Here is a 17,268-nt window from a genome sequence, read left to right as displayed (position 1 = left end):
GGTATAGGCAAAGAGTGGAGAAGTAGCTAGAGACCAGATCATATATAGCTTATAGGCCAAGTCAAGGCTTTTTTATTCTACAAATGCTTGTGCTTTGTGAAACTGTTAGAGGGACATTTTGAGCAGTAGAGTGATGTGATCTGACTTACATTTTATTTATTTATTAAATTTTTAAAAGCAATTCTTTTTAATGTTTATTTATTTTGAGAGAGAGGACACAAGTGTGAGAGGGGCAGAGAGAGGGAGACAGAGTAGGCTCCACACTGACAGCAGAGAACCCAGTGTGGGGCTTGAACTCATGAACTTGAGATCATGACCTGAGCCGAAGTCTGACACTTAATCTGACTGAGATACCCAGGTGCCCCTAATTTTATTTTTAATGTTTATGTATTAGAGAGAGTGAGAGAGCATGAGTTGGAGAGGGGCAGAGAGAGGAAGACACAGAATCTGAAGCAGGGTCCAGGCTTTGAGCTGTCAGCACAGAGCCCGATGCAAAGCTCATGAACTGCGAGATCATGACCTGAGCCAAAGTCATATGCTTAACCAACTGAGCCACCCAGGTGCTCCTGACTTAGATTTTTTAAAAGATCACTGTGGTAGCTTTTGCAGAGTGTAAACATTAGCTTCTTAGAAGAGTATTGTCATGTGTAAGAAAATGACAGATGATGGTGGCTGGTACCAAGATGGTAGTAGTGGAGATACTGAGTGGTTATAGATTCTAGATATACTTTGAATTTGGAGTCAACAGTATTTGCTGATAGATTGGACATAGGATATGAGGAAAAAATAATCCTATGAGTGTGTGTGTGTGTATGTGTATGTGAGTAATTATATGAACAAAGGAAAATTAGGAATAGCATACAGAAGAAAGAGCAAACACGTTTAGATGCTTTTGAGATATGTAGGTAGATATATATTTTTTTAATTAAAAACATTTTTTTAATGTTTTTATTTCTGAGAGAGAGACAGCATGAGCAGGGGAGGGTCAGAGAGAGAGGGAGATACAGAATCTGAAGCAGACTCCAGGCTCTGAGCTAGCTGTCAGCACAGAGCCTGATATGGGGCTCAAACCCACTAACCGTGAGATCATGATCTAGCCGAAGTCGGACGCCACCCAGGTGCCCCTGTGGCTAGAGATATTTAAGTACTGACTAAGTGAATCGGGATCTTAGAAGAATGGTCTGGGCTATTTTTATCTCTGCATATATATGAATAAATTTTGGAGTCATTAGCATAAAGGTTATTTAAAGTTTCAGGAATGGTTATGATCATATTGCCAAGAATACTGTTTAGAGACAAGAGAAGGCCTGGAATGTAGTCCTGAAGAATACCAACTTTTAAAGTTGGAGGGGGTATCTGGCTGGCTCAGTTGGTGGATCATGTGACTCTTGATTGTGGGGTTGTGAGTTTGAGCCTCATGTTGGGCAGAGGGATTCCTTAAAGATAAAATCTTAAAAAGAAATTAGAACAAAAAACTACCACAAAGAAGGTTAAGAGAGAAACTGAACAAGTGAATGGCAGAGAAGCTGAGGGAAGAGACTATTTCAGTGAAAAGTAGTGGACTGTGTTAAGTGCTGCTGAGAGGTATGGTAAAATGAACTAAAAAGTGACCATTGGGAGCACCTGGGTGGCTCAGTCAGTTAAGTGTCTGTTCAGGTGATGATCTTGCAGTTTGTGAGTTCGAGCCCCACATTGGGCTCTGTGCTGACAGCTCAGAGCCTGGAGCCTGCTTCAGACTCTGTGTCCCCCTCTCTTTCTGCCCCTCCCCTGCTTGCACTCTGTTTCTCTCTCTCAAAATAAATAAACATAATTTTTTTTTAAAAAGTGGCCATTGAATTTGGCAATATGGAAGTTATTGATGGATGACTTTCATAGAGCGTCTTCAGTGGAATGTAGAAGTTGGTAGCAGTTGATTAGGAGTTGGTCAGATGTAGAAGCTTGATGCTATGGTAATTCAAAGTAGGTTTATCTAGAATAATTTTCTTTGCAACAGCTGTTGCTTTTTCCTTAGGTATTGTGAATTAACTTTATATGTATTAAACCATTTAATTCTTAGAGTTGTTATGAACACTAAATGAGTTAATATATAGAATGCTTAGTGTATGGCACACACATAAAGATTGAACATAAATCATAGGAAAGAAAAGGATTATCAAAGTCCTAAGCAAGCTTAAAAGTAAATAACAATAAAAAATCCTTGTACAACGTTCAATTATTAACCAGTTGCTTTGTCCAAGTCTGTGTACTTTATATTCTATTCATTTTAGATATGAAGAAATTAAAGCTTAAAAGGATTAACTGTCATGGTGACACATAACCCAGAGAGTTAAGTGGCCCGTCCTCAAAGATTACATAATTATTCCATGTATTCTACCACCTCCCAAGCAGAGATACTGGGATCAGCTTTGTGATTGACTATAGGGTGTATTCTGTAGTTAACCTCGGAGAATTTTAAACATTTTTTTTTTTTTTTTTTACCATTTACTTATTTTAGAGGGAGAGAGAGCACAAGCAGAGGAAGGGCAGAGAGAGAGAGAGGGACAGAGGATCCAAATCGGCCTCTGTGCTGATAGCAGAGAGCCTGATGCAGGGCTTGAACTTACAAACTGATGAGATCCTGACCTGAGCCGAAGTCAGACATTTAACCTACTGAGCCACCCCGGTGCCCCTAACCCTGGAGAATTTAAACGTATCTTAGATTCAGGGACAAAATGCTATGGACTGGATTAAGAAAGTGCCTTTAGTGAAAAAAAGAAAAAGAAATATTTATGAAATCATTGGGAACTCTATAATTCTGTGATCTGACTTAGAAAGTAAAGGTGAGTAACAGGCATCATGCCTGAATTGAAGGACTGGTTAAAAGTGATTCAGGTAATTTATGTTTTGATTTATTTAGGATTTTTATTTGGTTTGTTTAGGATTATTATGACAGCCAATGAGCGATTGGGATCCAAGAATATTAAAATTACTAGAGACGGTAGGAGGAAACCAGCAAAAGTTTAAGACGTTTTAAATTACTGTCTTGTAAGAATTATTATTCATTAGTATATAATTTCAGGGTTGTCTTTTGAAATGCTTCTTGTATATTGGTGTTAAAAAAAAGTTGTAATGAAAGTATTTTTTTGTTATGTAGCTCAAAACATCTCTGAAAAGAAATGTGGTGAGACCAGAGTTATGATCTTCTCTTCATTTCGAGATAGTGTTCAAGAAATTGCAGAAATGCTTTTACAGCATCAGCCCGTTATTAGAGTGATGACTTTTGTTGGCCATGCCTCAGGGAAAAATATGAAAGGGTTTACCCAGAAGGAGCAACTGGAGGTAATTACTTTTGGAGATGAATATTAAAATAATATTGATTAGCTTGTACATAGGCCTCTTTTGTTTTAACTTATTTGTCAATTAGCTACTTTTTTTTTTAAGTTTATTTATTTTGAGAGAGAGACAGAGAGAGGGAGTGCACATGAGATGGGGAGAGGCAGAGAGAGAGAGGGAGAGGGAGAGAGTCCATGCTATCAGTGCAGAACCCGGCATAGAGCTCCATCCCTTGAACTGTGAGATCATGACCTGAACCGAAATCAAGAGTTCGACACTCAACCAACTGAGCCGCCCAGGGGCCCCTCAATCAGCTACTTCTTAAAGATAATTTTATAGTAAACATGTAAATAAACCTAGGCATATTTTGAAAGATCAAAAAAGTGTTTTTTGTGGTTATGAGACTTTACTCAAGTAAGGTAATGTATTGTGGTTAAGCAGAAAGGCTCTGAAATCATATTACCTCAGTTGGAATCCTGGCCCTACCACTTATAGGTCCCTTGACTTGTGCTGCAATTTTCCTTCTCTGTAAACATAGTTCATAGAGTTGTTGTAAGCATTAAATTATTTTAAGCGTTATTTTAAGTCACTTTAGTTACAAATTCTGAACAAATAGCTTATTTCTTTTTTCTATTATTTAAAATTTTTTTTTCTTAGATTTTATTTTTAAGAAATTCCTACACCCAGTGTGGGCCTCAGACTCACAGCCCTGAGATCACAGCCCTGAGACAATACTTTTAAAATAAGATACACATTGTGAACAAATAGCTTGTTTCTTTTTTCTATTATTTAAAAATCTTTTTTTCTTAGATTTTATTTTTAAGAAATTCCTATACCCAGTGTGGGCCTCAGACTCACAGCCCTGAGATCACAGCCCTGAGACGATACTTTTAAAATAAGATTTTTTTTTTTTAATATTTTTTATTTATTTCTAGGAGAGAGAGAGAGAGACAGCGTGAGCAGGGGAGGGTCAGAGAGAGAGGGAGATACAGAATCTGAAACAGGCTCCAGGCTCTGAGCTGGCAGTCAGCACAGAGCCCGACACGGGGCTCGAACCCACAAACTGTGAGATCATGACCTGAACCAAAGTCAGATGCTTAACCAACTGAGCCACCCAGGTGCCCCTAATGTTCATTATTTTTGAGAGAGAGAGGGAGAGAGAGCACACACACATGTGCAAGTGAGGAGGGAGCAGAGAGTGAGAGGGAGACACAGAATCGGAAGCTGCTCCAGGCTCTGAGCTGTCAGCAATGAGCCCAGCGCAGGCCTCAAACTCACAGACTGCGAGATCATGACCTGAGCTGAAGTTGACCATTTAACTGACTGAGCCTCCCAGGTGCTCCAATTTTTATTTATTTCTTAAATAATCTCTACACCCAACATGGACTCAAACTCACAACCCTGAGATCAAATTCACATGTTCACAGACTGAACCAGCCAGGTGCCCTATTATTTAAAAATCTTAATTTAAAAATATGGTCAGAGGAAAACATTTGGGCTCTGAATAAGAGGTCATAAGTTTTCTAAGTGCTATGTATGTGTTTTTGGGACATTTTAGACTATTGGTTTTTATAAACTGTATACAGGTTTTTGCAGATTAGCTATAGGTCTACATTTGAGTAGTCATTGACAATTAGGTGTGTCTTTAATGTCTAATTAATTTTGACAGATCTTTTCTTGAATTTGTAAACATTAGTTAGAAGAGAAATACTATACTTTAAATACCTTTTATACTAGTCCTTACTGCACTCAGCAGAGTCTATTTAAGCTGACTGGATCTGTGGGGATAGTCTAAGAGATTTTCCTGAGTCTGAAAGAGAATAACTTTACCTTTCTCAGGTCTGATTATATGTATTTTAAAAGGTTCAGATATCTAGCAGGTTATTATTTCTACTCTTAACATTGAGTATGTTGTGGTATATTCCCTGTAAACTTACATTGTTGAGGGTTTTTATCATGAATGGACGTTGTACTTTGTCAGATGTCTTTTCTGCATCTGTTGAAAAGATCATATGGTTCTTATCCTTTCTTTTATTTTTTATTTTTTTTTATTTATTTTTTAAAGTTTTATTTATTTCTAGGAGAGAGAGAGAGACAGAGAGACAGAGAGACACAGCGTGAGCAGGGGAGGGTCAGAGAGAGAGGGAGTCATAGACTCTGAAACAGGCTTCAGGCTCTGAGCTGGCAGTCAGCACAGAGCCCGACGCGGGGCTCGAACCCACGAACCGAGAGATCATGACCTAAGCGAAAGTCGGACGCTTAACTGACTAAGCCACCCAGGCGCCCCTATCCTTTCTTTTATTAATGTGCTTTATTATGACGATTGATTTGTGAATGTTGAATCACTCTTGGAGCCCAGGAGTAAATCCCACTTGATGATTCTTTTAATGCATTTTTGATTTGGTTTGCTGATATTTTGTTGAGATATTTTGCATCCATATTCATCAAGGATATTGGCCTGTAGTACTCTTTTTGAGTGGAATCTTTATCTGGTTTTGGTGTCACGGTAATTCTGGCCTCATAGAATGAATTTGAAAGTTTTCTTTCTTTTTTTTTGGAATACTTTGAGAAGAATAGGTATTAACTCTTCCTTAAATGTTTGGTAGAATTTGTCTGTGAAGCCATCTGGCCCTGGAGTTTTCTATCTTGGGAGATTTTTGATTACTGATTCAATTTCTTTGCTAGCTATCAGTCTGTTCAGGTTTTCTATGTCTTCTTGTTTCCACTTTGGTAGTTAATATGTTTCTAGGAATTTATCCATTTCTTCCAGGTTGTCCAAATTGTTCACATATAGTTTCTCATAGTTTTCTCTTATAATTGTACTTTTGTAATGTTAGTTGTTATTTCTCTTCTCTGATGTGCAATTTTTAAAATTTGGGTCCTTTTCTCTTTCCTTTCTGATAAATCTGGCTAGAGTTTTATCAACTCTATTGATTTTTTCAAAGATATCACTTCTGGTTTCATTGATTCATCCTATTTTTTTTTTTTTTTTAGTTTCTGTATCATTTATTTCTGCTCTTATATTTATTATTTCCTTCTTTCTTGCTCTAGCTTTAGGCTTCCTTTTCTTTTCTTCTTTTTCTTTTTCTAGTCACTTTAGGTGTAAGGTTAGGTTGTTTGAGATTTTTCTTGCTTCTCAAAGTAGGCCTGTATTGCTATATACTTCCCTCTTATGGCCACTTTTGCTGCATCCTAAAGATTTTGGGCCATTTTATTTTCATTTGTTTTTATGTATTTTTTTTCTTCTTTGATTTCTTGGTTTCATTCTTTAGTAGGATTTTTTTTTTTTTAATGTTTTATTTATTTCTAGGAGAGAGAGACAGCATGAGCAGGGGAGGGACAGAGAGAGGGAGTCACAGACTGAAACAGGCTCCAGGCTCCGAGCTGGCAGTCAGCACAGAGCCCGACGCGGGGCTCGAACCCACAAACCGCGAGATCATGACCTAAGCGAAAGTCGGAAAGTTGGACGCTTAACCGACTAAGCCACCCAGGCGCCCCAGTAGTAGGATGTTTTTTAACCTCTATGTATTTGTGGTCTTTCCAAATTTTTCATGTGGTTGACTTTGTTTCGTAGCACTGTGGTCAGATAAGATACATGGTATGCTCTCAATGTTTGTGAATTTGTTGGGGCCTGTTTTGTAATCTAATATGTTACCTATTCTGCAGACTATTCCATGTACACTTGAAAAGAATGGGTATTCTGTTACAGGATTGGATGTTCTGAATATGTTAAGTACATCTGGTTCAGTGTGTCACTTGTTTATTTTCAATTTAGATAATCTGTGCAGTGATGTAAGTGGATATATCCATTTCAGTAACTTTGGCTTTTACTCTGAGTGAGATGGGAAAAGAAGTCCTTTTAGAGAGTTGGAAACAGGCGATGGTTACAACTTGGAATCCCAATGGTTGCTATCTTCAGAATAAAGTATAGGGGACTAAAGGTGGAAACAGGAAGACCAACTGGAAGACTTATTATAATACCAAGCTAAGGATGATGGTGGCTTAGACTAGAGTGGTAGCATGGAAGGTTGTGAGAATGGTTGGATTCTGGATATATTTTGAAGGGCAAGCTGATGGAATTTATTGACAAATTAAAGTGGGGTCTGAGATTGAGGAGGGTGAAGGCTGGCTCCAACAATGATTCCAGGAATTTAGCTTGAGTAACTGAAAAGAGCTGCTATTAACGAAGATGGATAAGACTATAGGAAAAGAGGTTTTGGAGAGAAATACCAAGAGCTTGGTTCTGGGTGAGTTAACTTTGACATGCTTGAGATTAGTGTTTTTTAGAGTATCAAAATTGATGGAGGACTAGTTTATTTCCTCTTAGCATGTCACAGATAGTTTTGAACATTACAATAAAAATGAATTACTAATAAAATAAAATTAATGAAAACAATATTCATGGCCAGATTTTCTATTATTAAAGCCAACAAACATGGTATTACTCTGTCAAATTTCTAAACACCTGAACCACAACAGTAATAAACAATTCATGAACTACACTTTTGAGTTGCATTGTTTTAAACATCCAGTAGAGATGTTGAGTATATAAATTTTAAGTTCATGAGCTCATGGGATTCTGGAAGTAAATATTTGGGAATCATCATTAAGTAAGACTGGATGAAATTACCAAGTGATGAAATAGAGATAGAGAAGATGTCTAAAGACAGAGCCAAGGGTTCATTGTTAGGAGTATAAGCAATGATTATGATTTCCTTGGGAATCAGAGTAAGTAGCTAGTAATAGTAGAAAAACCAGGAGAGTGTGATACCCGTGGGTCACATGAGGAGGAGGAACTGATTAAGTGTTGCTAGTAGATCATATGAGATGAAAAATGGGAATTGACCATTGGATTAAGAGATGAGAAGGCAGATGACCTTGAATAGGTTTTAGTGGAATGGTTGGGACAAGACTGAGGTATTTTCAAGAGAGAATAGGAAGAGAAGACCTAGAGATAGCAAGTATACAGGTCTTTCAAGAATTTTTGCTGTAAAGGAGAGCAGAGATGGAAGTATTGTGTTATTTCTTTGATATTAGGAGATACAACAATAAGCTTGTATACTGATAGGAGCGATCAACTGAGAAAGAAAAATTGTGTTTTTTTTTTTTTAATATTTTATTTATTTTTGAGAGAGAGAGAGAGACAGCATGAGCAGGGGAGGGTTGGAGAGAGAGGGAGACACAGAATCTGAAACAGGCTCCAGGCTCTGAGCTAGCTGTCAGCACAGAGCCTGATGCGGGGCTTGATCCCACGAACCATGAGATAATGACCTGAGCTGAAGTCAGACACTTAACTGACTGAGCCACCCAGGCGGCCCGAAAAATTAATAGAGACAAGAGTATTGCTATTATAATCTTTTGAGTAGATGAAGGAAACAGATGGGATCTAATATACAAAACTATAGGAGCTGATCTCTGTTAAGAAAGCAGTTTATCCAAAACAGCAGGAGGGAAGGTGGAGTACATAGGCACAGATACAGGTGGGTAAGTAGATGTGACAGTGACATCTTGTGGGAGGTCTTTTTTGATTGCTTAGTTTTTGTCCTGTCATCAGCCAAGAATGAGGATGGGAGGAAATATTGGATGTAGGCGAGAGGAGGATACAATTTCCTAGGAGAATGGGGAAAGTGAATGGATTAGGGATTATGAAATGATTTTCAGGTAGCACTAAAGGCCCACTAAGTGAGAGATTATGAGTTTAAAGTGAAACCAGTCAGAATGGTTGGTATTTTCTTCCATTCACCTATGTGGGTACAGGCTCAGATTTTGTTGGAAAGTGGGATATATCCTGTGGTGGAGTTTAGTCAGAGGACTATGAAGTAAGAGTGAAACAAGGGGAGTAAGGTAAAGTGTAAGCAATAGGTAGGATCAGTGGATTATAAATCCTGGTCGAATTTATTTAATCATGTATCCCTTTCTATAATTAATTAAATACCTCTGATTCGTATTTTTTTAAATGTTTTATTTATTTCTGAGAGAGAGAGAGACAGTGTGAGCAGGGGAAGGTCAGAGAGAGAGGGAGACACAGAATCTGAAACAGGCTCCAGGCTCTGAGCTAACTGTCCGCACAGAGCCTGACGCGTGGCTCGAACCCACGAATTGTGAGATCATGACCTGAGCCGAAGTCGGACGCTTAACCGACTGAGCCACCCAGGCGTCCCCTCTTATTCATATTTATTATACTTATTTTTCAAAGTCCAGGCAAATTAGTCAGTGTTAGGCAAATAACAATTTTATTTATACATGTTAACTAAAATGTATGTCAGCTATCCTTTATTAATCTGTTAACTGTTTATATTAAAGAATTATTTTTCTTTTACATTTCTAACACCGTAACCCAGTTTTTTGGGGTTGGGGAGCAAAGAGGACATCTGTTTTACGTTGTATATAGGTAATATTATGTCAGTCTTTCCTTGGCTTAATGTGATTCCAGATTCCAAAGGGAAATGATTAATCTTAACTTTTAATCACGATCACTGGTTTTCCGTGTACTCTGAGGTTTTTCATATCGAAGGAAACCCTTTTACTAAGCTACTGGAAATGTTTACAAGAGGATTTAACATAATAAGTTTACATTTATAATTCTGCTTTTGAGGTTGTTGTTTTCAACAATAGAGCTAGTTTAAGGATGGGGCACCTTGGCGGCTCAGATGGTTGAGGTCCCGACACTTGATTTTGGCTCACGACATGATCCCAGGATTGTGGAATGGAGCCCTGCATCAGATATTCTGATATTTTAATAGGCATTTATAGAGGCTTTAGTCAAATGCATGACTGATTCCTCTGGAATACTATCATTCTACTTTTGTTTCTATTCTCTGTCTGTTGAACATTATCTTATTACTGCTTGTGTCTACCACATACAAAACTGCAACTTTGATACATGGAGAAACTGAGGCTCAGAGCAGTTCAGATTTAAGTTTTTAAGGCTTAATGAAGTTTTTTAAAAATGTTTAATTGACATTTTATTCATTCTTATGCTACTGTAATTTTATTAAAGTGATAGAAATCCTAGTATATAAGAGGAAAAATAATTATTCCTTTTTGACTGTTAGCTGAGCCCCCTGTAACAAAAGGCAGCTTAACAAGAGAAAAACAAGTTTATTAACATGTATATCTTATGTTATATATGGGAGAGACTCAGGGAAGAATCAGTAACTCCCTAAGGTGGCTTAGAATTCAGACTTAAATACTATCTTTAAAAAAAAATTGTTTTTGTGTTCATTTATTTTTGAAAGAGAGAGAGACAGAGTGCAAGTTGGGGGGTGGGGGAGGGGTTGGCAGGAGAGAGGGAGACACAGAATCCAAAGCAAGCTCCAGGCTCTGAGCTGTCAGCACAGAGCCTGACGCTAGGCTCGAACCCATGAACTGGGAGATCATGACCTGAGTGGAAGTCAGATGCTCAACTGACTGAGCCACCCAGGTGCCCCTTAAAAACCATCTTAATAGGGAAAGGAGAGGAGGGATGTAGGCTCCTAAGGAGACATTAATTGATTTTTAGTAAAGATGAATGGGCCCTTAGAAGAAAAATGGGAGGTGTGATAGTGTATAATCAAGTTTGTCTGAGTGCAGGAATAACTTCTAGTTGCTTCTCCTTGTGATGAGTCAGTTTTTTCTGGTTGATGAAAATCCCAGGGAGGGGATTTATGACATTTGAGTTCCTTTTGGAGGATCTGTTTTTGGACAGATAAAGGGAGAGATAAAAGCAGTGTTTGCCTGCTTTTGCTGTTTTTCAAGTGTCTACAGCTCAAAATTATCAATATATCAAAGCAACATATTTCAAGGTAGTACGTCCTAGACTCCCACAGTCCTATTTTTGGGATGCAATAGCCTGCTACCCTACATTGGAATGGCAATATAAAAGGTAAGATAGGCCTTTTAGAAGTAGTAAAAATTTCTACTTTAGGTACACCAAAAAATAAATTTAAGTCTAGGATATGATTAAGTAGCAGTAATTGCTCTGGGTCACTTACCTGCCTGTGGTTCTTTTAGTGATGCTAAATAATATCAGGGATTTCTCATTTATGAGTAAACAGTTAGCAAACGATTTTGGCATCACAGCCATTATGAAAGCAAAGCATTAGGACTGCTCTTTGCATTTTACCACAATCTGTTCTGGTTTATATTACCGTTTTGCCACTTCTTTTCCTATTCCATAGTACTCTGGATTCTGATTTATAATCCAACTTCACCATTTTGGGGTAAGTGGAAAAAGTGTGCTTTGATCTATAAGACTCTTATATTTATATCTGGTTATTTTTAAATCATTCTTATTTTAGGTTGTGAAACAGTTTCGAAGTGGTGGTTATAATACATTGGTTTCTACTTGTGTTGGTGAGGAAGGTTTGGATATAGGAGAAGTTGATCTTATAATATGTTTTGATGCTCAGAAGAGCCCAATTCGTCTTATACAACGAATGGGTAGAACTGGCCGCAAACGTCAAGGCAGAATTGTTGTTATCCTTGCTGAAGGACGAGAAGAACGTGTAAGTAGACTTGTAGAAACACGATTTGATAATTGATATTTGAGAAATATAGCCTAAGACAAATATCAATCTGTTAACATTCAAAGTCGAAACAATCTATAGGAAATTGTGGTTGGTTTTTCCTCCCCCACTTTGTAGTAGATTATGGCTATTCTTTTCTTGTAATTGGGAGAATTCTTCACTGGATTCAGTTTTCTAATTTTTATCCATATGAAGAAACACATTTTTGTACTTCAGTACTAATTTAGAGACACAAAAAAATCAGTATTTTTGTATTATTTTGTTTTACTATTTCCCTGTGCTTCTATGGCTTGTTTTCTTAATTTTTAGTTTACTTTTTTCTTTTATTTTTAAATACAGTGACTGAGAAAGGTTTTTATACTTTATTTATTTAAGCTTATTTTGAGAGAGAGTGCAGTGTGTGAGTGGGGAAGGGGTAGAAAGACGGGGGCGGGGGGAGGGGAGGAACGGGAAGAGAGAATCACAAGCAGGCCCTGCATTGGCAGTGCAGAGCCTGACTCTGGGCTTGAACCCACAAACTGTGAGATGATGACCTGAGTGGAAATCAGGAGTTGGATAATCAACATACTGAGCCACCCAGGTGCCCTGCTTTTTACATTTTAAAAGAGTTGCCTAAACCACCAACCAACAAGAATGTGTGCCAGAGATATTATGTGGCCTGCAAAATCTGAAATATTTACTTTCTGGCCCTTAATGGAAAAGTTTGTTGATGTCTATTTAAAGTGATAAGGGACTTGAATTATATTCATACTTTGCAACAATCTTGAGTGACAGATCTTCCTTAAATATGATAGCGTATTTAATATTATTTTGTGTTTTTACACTAAAGTATTAAGTAACTTTTACAACTCAATGGGATTATTTCCTTGGCCCAATATGTAGTTTCATACTGGATTTTTTTCATTAATTGATTATGGTAGTTTTAAAAAATTGGTTTAAAATATTTTATAGACCCCTTTAAAATTCATCCTGAAAAATGAATTTCTCTCTAGATACTTTTCATGTGATTATAGCATATTATGTAACATTCAGTTGATCTATAAAATGGTTTCAATAAATGAAATATCTGGCAGCTTGTAAAATATGTGTACATATAAGTGGAATTAGGTTATAATTGTATTATCTTAGGCAAACCACTTAACCTCTGTGTTCAGATGTTAATTTTCTTATTTGCAAACTAGTCATAATTGCCCACATTTAATGAGCACCTGCTCTCCTCAGCACTGTTCTAAGTGCTTCAGAAACATTATCTCACTTAAATGTATACAGTATAAAGAAAGCTGAAGTGTAGAGAGATGGAGTAACAAGCTGGAATAAGGGAATAGTATTTTAAAAAAAGCAATTTACACTTACATATAAATATTTGCTGTATTCAAAAATGGCAAGATCCTAAATAAAAGATAGATTTCCTTTGTGCAATATAATTATAAAGGTAGGCTTTTATAATATTAGATTTTGAACCGATTTTCAAGGGTTAATTGAATAGGCCTCAAATTCAAGACAGGTATTCTCAGTATTTAAGTGGATCAGAGTCAATTTGCTGTTTATAATAAATCCAAACTTCTTGTCATAGCTAAATGATTATTATAGAAATAATGTAATTTGACATTTGTCTTTGCAGACTTATAATCAAAGTCAGTCCAACAAAAGAAGTATTTATAAAGCTATTTCAGGTAACAGGCAAGTTCTTCATTTTTACCAAGGAAGTCCACGAATGGTGCCTGATGGAATCAATCCAGAATTACATAAGATGTTCATCACGTGTGGTGTCTATGAACCAGAGAAGCCTTCTCGGAACTTGCAGCGGAAGTCCTCTATCTTTTCCTATAAGAATGGTGAGTAAAAAACTTTGCATTTGAACCATGCATTTTTTACCCCCTGTTGTTAGTTAACAGGCCACATGTTGATATATTTCCTTTTTGAGAAACTCAGTGTACATTTTAGGATGTTATGGTTGTTGGAGAGGGTAAGAGATTATTCAGCTGCCAAAGGGAAGCAGACAGTGACAGTGACAGAAACTCAGTGTTGGGTAGGTTAAAAATGGCCTACCAACTCAGAGACTCCTCTTTACAAAATATAGAAAAGGAAGAAAACAGTTTTATTATTGAATAAACATTGAATCAGATTATAGTGTGCATCATAGACAATCCACTAAGATAAAACGAAACAAATTCTACCCGATACATCCCTTTAGGCAGTCATAATTCTTTACACACATATTCTCAAGATTAATAGTAACTTACCGCACATAAAAGGATAGCACCTTTTGCTGTATCTTTTTTCATAGTTCATCTTCAGTTCACCCGGTAATTGAGGTAGCCACTTGTGTTAGCTTTAGTTGCCTTTATTCAAAGAAATAAGACTTCTCTTATCTTTGCAAATAGATGTGAAGAGAATGGTGCCTAGGGCTAAACTCCACTGGTAACTGGGAGAGAGAGTCACTATCTTCCTTGATGTTTACATTTCAGAGAGAGCTCCTACATCCTTAAAAAAACTTCTCTGGTTGAAATGCTACTAACTAGAGGCTTGCTCAGACTTTACAGAGGTTTGCATATAATATCAAAGAGTTAAGAGATTTACAAACATTAGGGGTCTCTGGCATTGTTTTAAGGAAAGGTAGGGGAATGGGGACTCCTGGCTGGCTTAGTGGGTAGAGCACCTGACTCTTCATCTTAGGGTTGTGAGTTCAAGCTCCACATTGGGCAAGGAGCCTATTTAAAAAAAGAAATTAAAAAAAAATTAAAAGGTAAGGAAAGGGAATGGTTACTTTCCCTTTCTGCAAAAGAGATTTTTTTTTTTTTAATTATTCTTATATGAGATACTGGCCAAGTTAGACCAAGTTCCTGGTAATACTGAGTCAGTGAGAAACAAATACTTTGGTGCCTGGGAGCATGGCTAGTAATAAGAGTTCCTAGTTTAAGAACTGCAGAGATTTTGGTGATTTCAAAAAAATATCTTGAAATGTTAGCACTATAAATAAGAGAAACTAAAAATTTTTTCTTTTAAATTTTAATCTTTAACTAAAATCATATAGTTATATTTTAAGATTTGGAAGTAACCTTGGGGATCATCTGGTCAAATCACCTATCAAGATAAGAGTGGTTTCTGCAGCTACTTTTAAAAATATTTTAAGAAGAATATCGTTTGGTAACTACAGGCACTATGTTGTACAGCAGTTCTCGAGAATGTATTCATCTTATACAACTGGACTTGAGATGTTTTGAGCAAGAACTCCCAACTTTTCTCTCCACCCAGCCCCTGGCAACACCATTCTATTCTCTGATTGTATGAGTTTTATTATTTTAGATGACATATCTTTGGTCAAGTTATATGGTATGCGTGCTTCTGTGACTGGCTTATTTCCCTTACCATAATTTCCTAAAGGTTCATTCATGTTGTAGCAAATGGTAGGGTTGTTTTGTTGTTGTTTGTTTGTTTTTGTTTTTGTTTTTTGAGGGTTATATAGGTGCATAGGGAGAGAGAGAATCTTAAACAGGCTCCACACCCAGTGCAGAGCCCAGTATGGGGCTTGATCTCATAATCATGAGTTCATGACCTGAGCAGAAATCAAGAGTTGGATGCTTAACTGACTGAGCCACCCAGATGTTCCAGTTAGGATTTCTTTTTTTAAGGTTAAATAACTTTCCATTGTATGTACATACCACATTTTCTCTTTTGTTCATCTGTCAGTGGACATTTGGATTGCTTACATTTCTTACAAATATTGAATACTGCTACAGTGTACTTGGGTGTGTGTGTATCTTTTTGAGATCCTGATTTTAGTTCTTTTGGATATGTACCCAGAAATAGAATTACTGGATCCTGTGGTAGTTCTATTTTTAATTTTTTGAGGAACCTCCATGCTGCTTTCTCTAACAGCTATGCAAATCTATGACCTTAAAACAATATATAGGGATTCAAATTTCTCCATATCCTCACCAAAACTTGTTATGTTTCACCTTTTTGAGAGTAGTCATCCTAACAGCTGGGAGGTGATGTTTCTTTGTGGTTTTGATATACATTCAGTATTCTTGTTAAATAAGGAATCCTAACTGCATATCCAGTCTCCACTTGAATATCTTTTAATCCCAAGATTGTATTTCTTTATAAAGGTTCATTCTCTGTGTAGAAGCTCTATACAGAAGAAGCTTCTTTTTTATGTTGAAAAATCTGTGTTTGTACCTTTTTCTCAGTGATTTAGTTTTATCTTTTAGATACAAGGAATGGGTTTGATCTTTTGTGTACTTATGTAGCACTTCTTTTTATATTTGAAGACAATACCTCTCAAATTTAACTGTTAGTTCTACTGGTTTTCATACCATGAAGTTTCAAGATCCTTCCCCTCCTAGTCACTTGCTTTGGATTCACTTTGTTAATGTTCTCTCCCTTAATTCAGAGCTATTAATTAGTGCTTGTTGGATATGCCTATTAAACCTCAAACAAATATACTTAATAGGAATATACCTGTCATTTTACACTACTTTGCCAGATCTTTGGTTAAAGTGAAAAGTTTGTATGTATAGTTGATCTGTGAACAACATTGGTCTAACTGTGTGGGGTCCAATTTTATGTAGTTGTTTTTTTTTTTTTTTAGTAAATATAGCTTAATACTGTAAATGTATTTTCTCTTATGGTTTTTCTTAATAATTTTCTACATTTATTATAAGAATATAGTAAATAATGCATAAAATATAGGAAACATATATGTTAATTGACTGTTTATGTTATCAATAAGGCTTCCAAACAACAGTAGGGCTATTAGTAGTTAAGTTTTTGGGGAGCCAAAAGTTAAGTGCCCGTTTTCAGCTGGGGGGTAACCTAACCCCTGAATTGTTTAAGAGTCAACTGTATTTTGGATTCTTTTGAATTTATTTAACCAATATAATAGTATCAAAACTTGATTAACTTGGCATTAATTATTCTTAGTGATCATTGTGTTTTTGTAAATGTTAAAATAAACTGTATGTTTAATAATTGTTTCTAAAATGTAACTGGAGATGGATGACAAATTTCTTTAGTAAAATTCTAGAATCTGTTTTTTTTTTCAATTGAGATACTAGCTTATGTTCATTCTTCCACATTCTCCCTGAATTTTCAAGTGTCAGTGATTCTTCTTGCTAAGATTGTATGTATAAATGTAATCTTCTGTATATTAGTATATGATTCATCTGGGCTTAGAGATCTAAACTTTATTTAAAGTGCCTAAAAGATAGGAATGCCTTCCTATTTTAAAAGTCTTAGAGCCTCAGATTGTTAGATCTCAGAGGGATCTGAAAATTCAAACTTGTTATTTAACAAAGCTTTTTTTTTTTTTTTAAAGTTTTTAATTTACTCTGAGAGGGAGAGAAAACATGAGTTGGGGAGGGGCAGAGAGAGAATATTTTGAGAGAGAGAAATCATGAGTCAGGAAGGGCCAGAGAGAGAGAATATTTTGAGAGAGAGAAAGCTT

The 17,268-nt window shown here is 36.5% G+C and overlaps 1 protein-coding gene across 1 annotated transcript in view; it reads left to right on the top strand.

The window, feature by feature from the left end:
• The window catches only part of FANCM (FA complementation group M), a 61,365-nt gene that overhangs the window by 15,486 nt on the left and 28,611 nt on the right, over positions 1–17,268 (top strand). Inside the window, exons 9-11 of the mRNA XM_077761277.1 lie at positions 3,134–3,318; positions 11,592–11,798; positions 13,441–13,654. Of these exons, the coding sequence (XP_077617403.1) occupies positions 3,134–3,318; positions 11,592–11,798; positions 13,441–13,654 (606 nt within the window). The remainder of the gene's footprint in view (positions 1–3,133; positions 3,319–11,591; positions 11,799–13,440; positions 13,655–17,268) is intronic.

This window comes from Crocuta crocuta, unplaced genomic scaffold, assembly GCF_008692635.1.
Source record: "Crocuta crocuta isolate KB4526 unplaced genomic scaffold, BGI_CrCroc_1.0 scaffold163, whole genome shotgun sequence".
Classification (NCBI taxonomy): domain Eukaryota; kingdom Metazoa; phylum Chordata; class Mammalia; order Carnivora; family Hyaenidae; genus Crocuta; species Crocuta crocuta.
The sequence above is the reverse complement of the archived record's forward strand: the minus strand, read 5'-3'. Positions and strand labels throughout refer to the sequence as shown.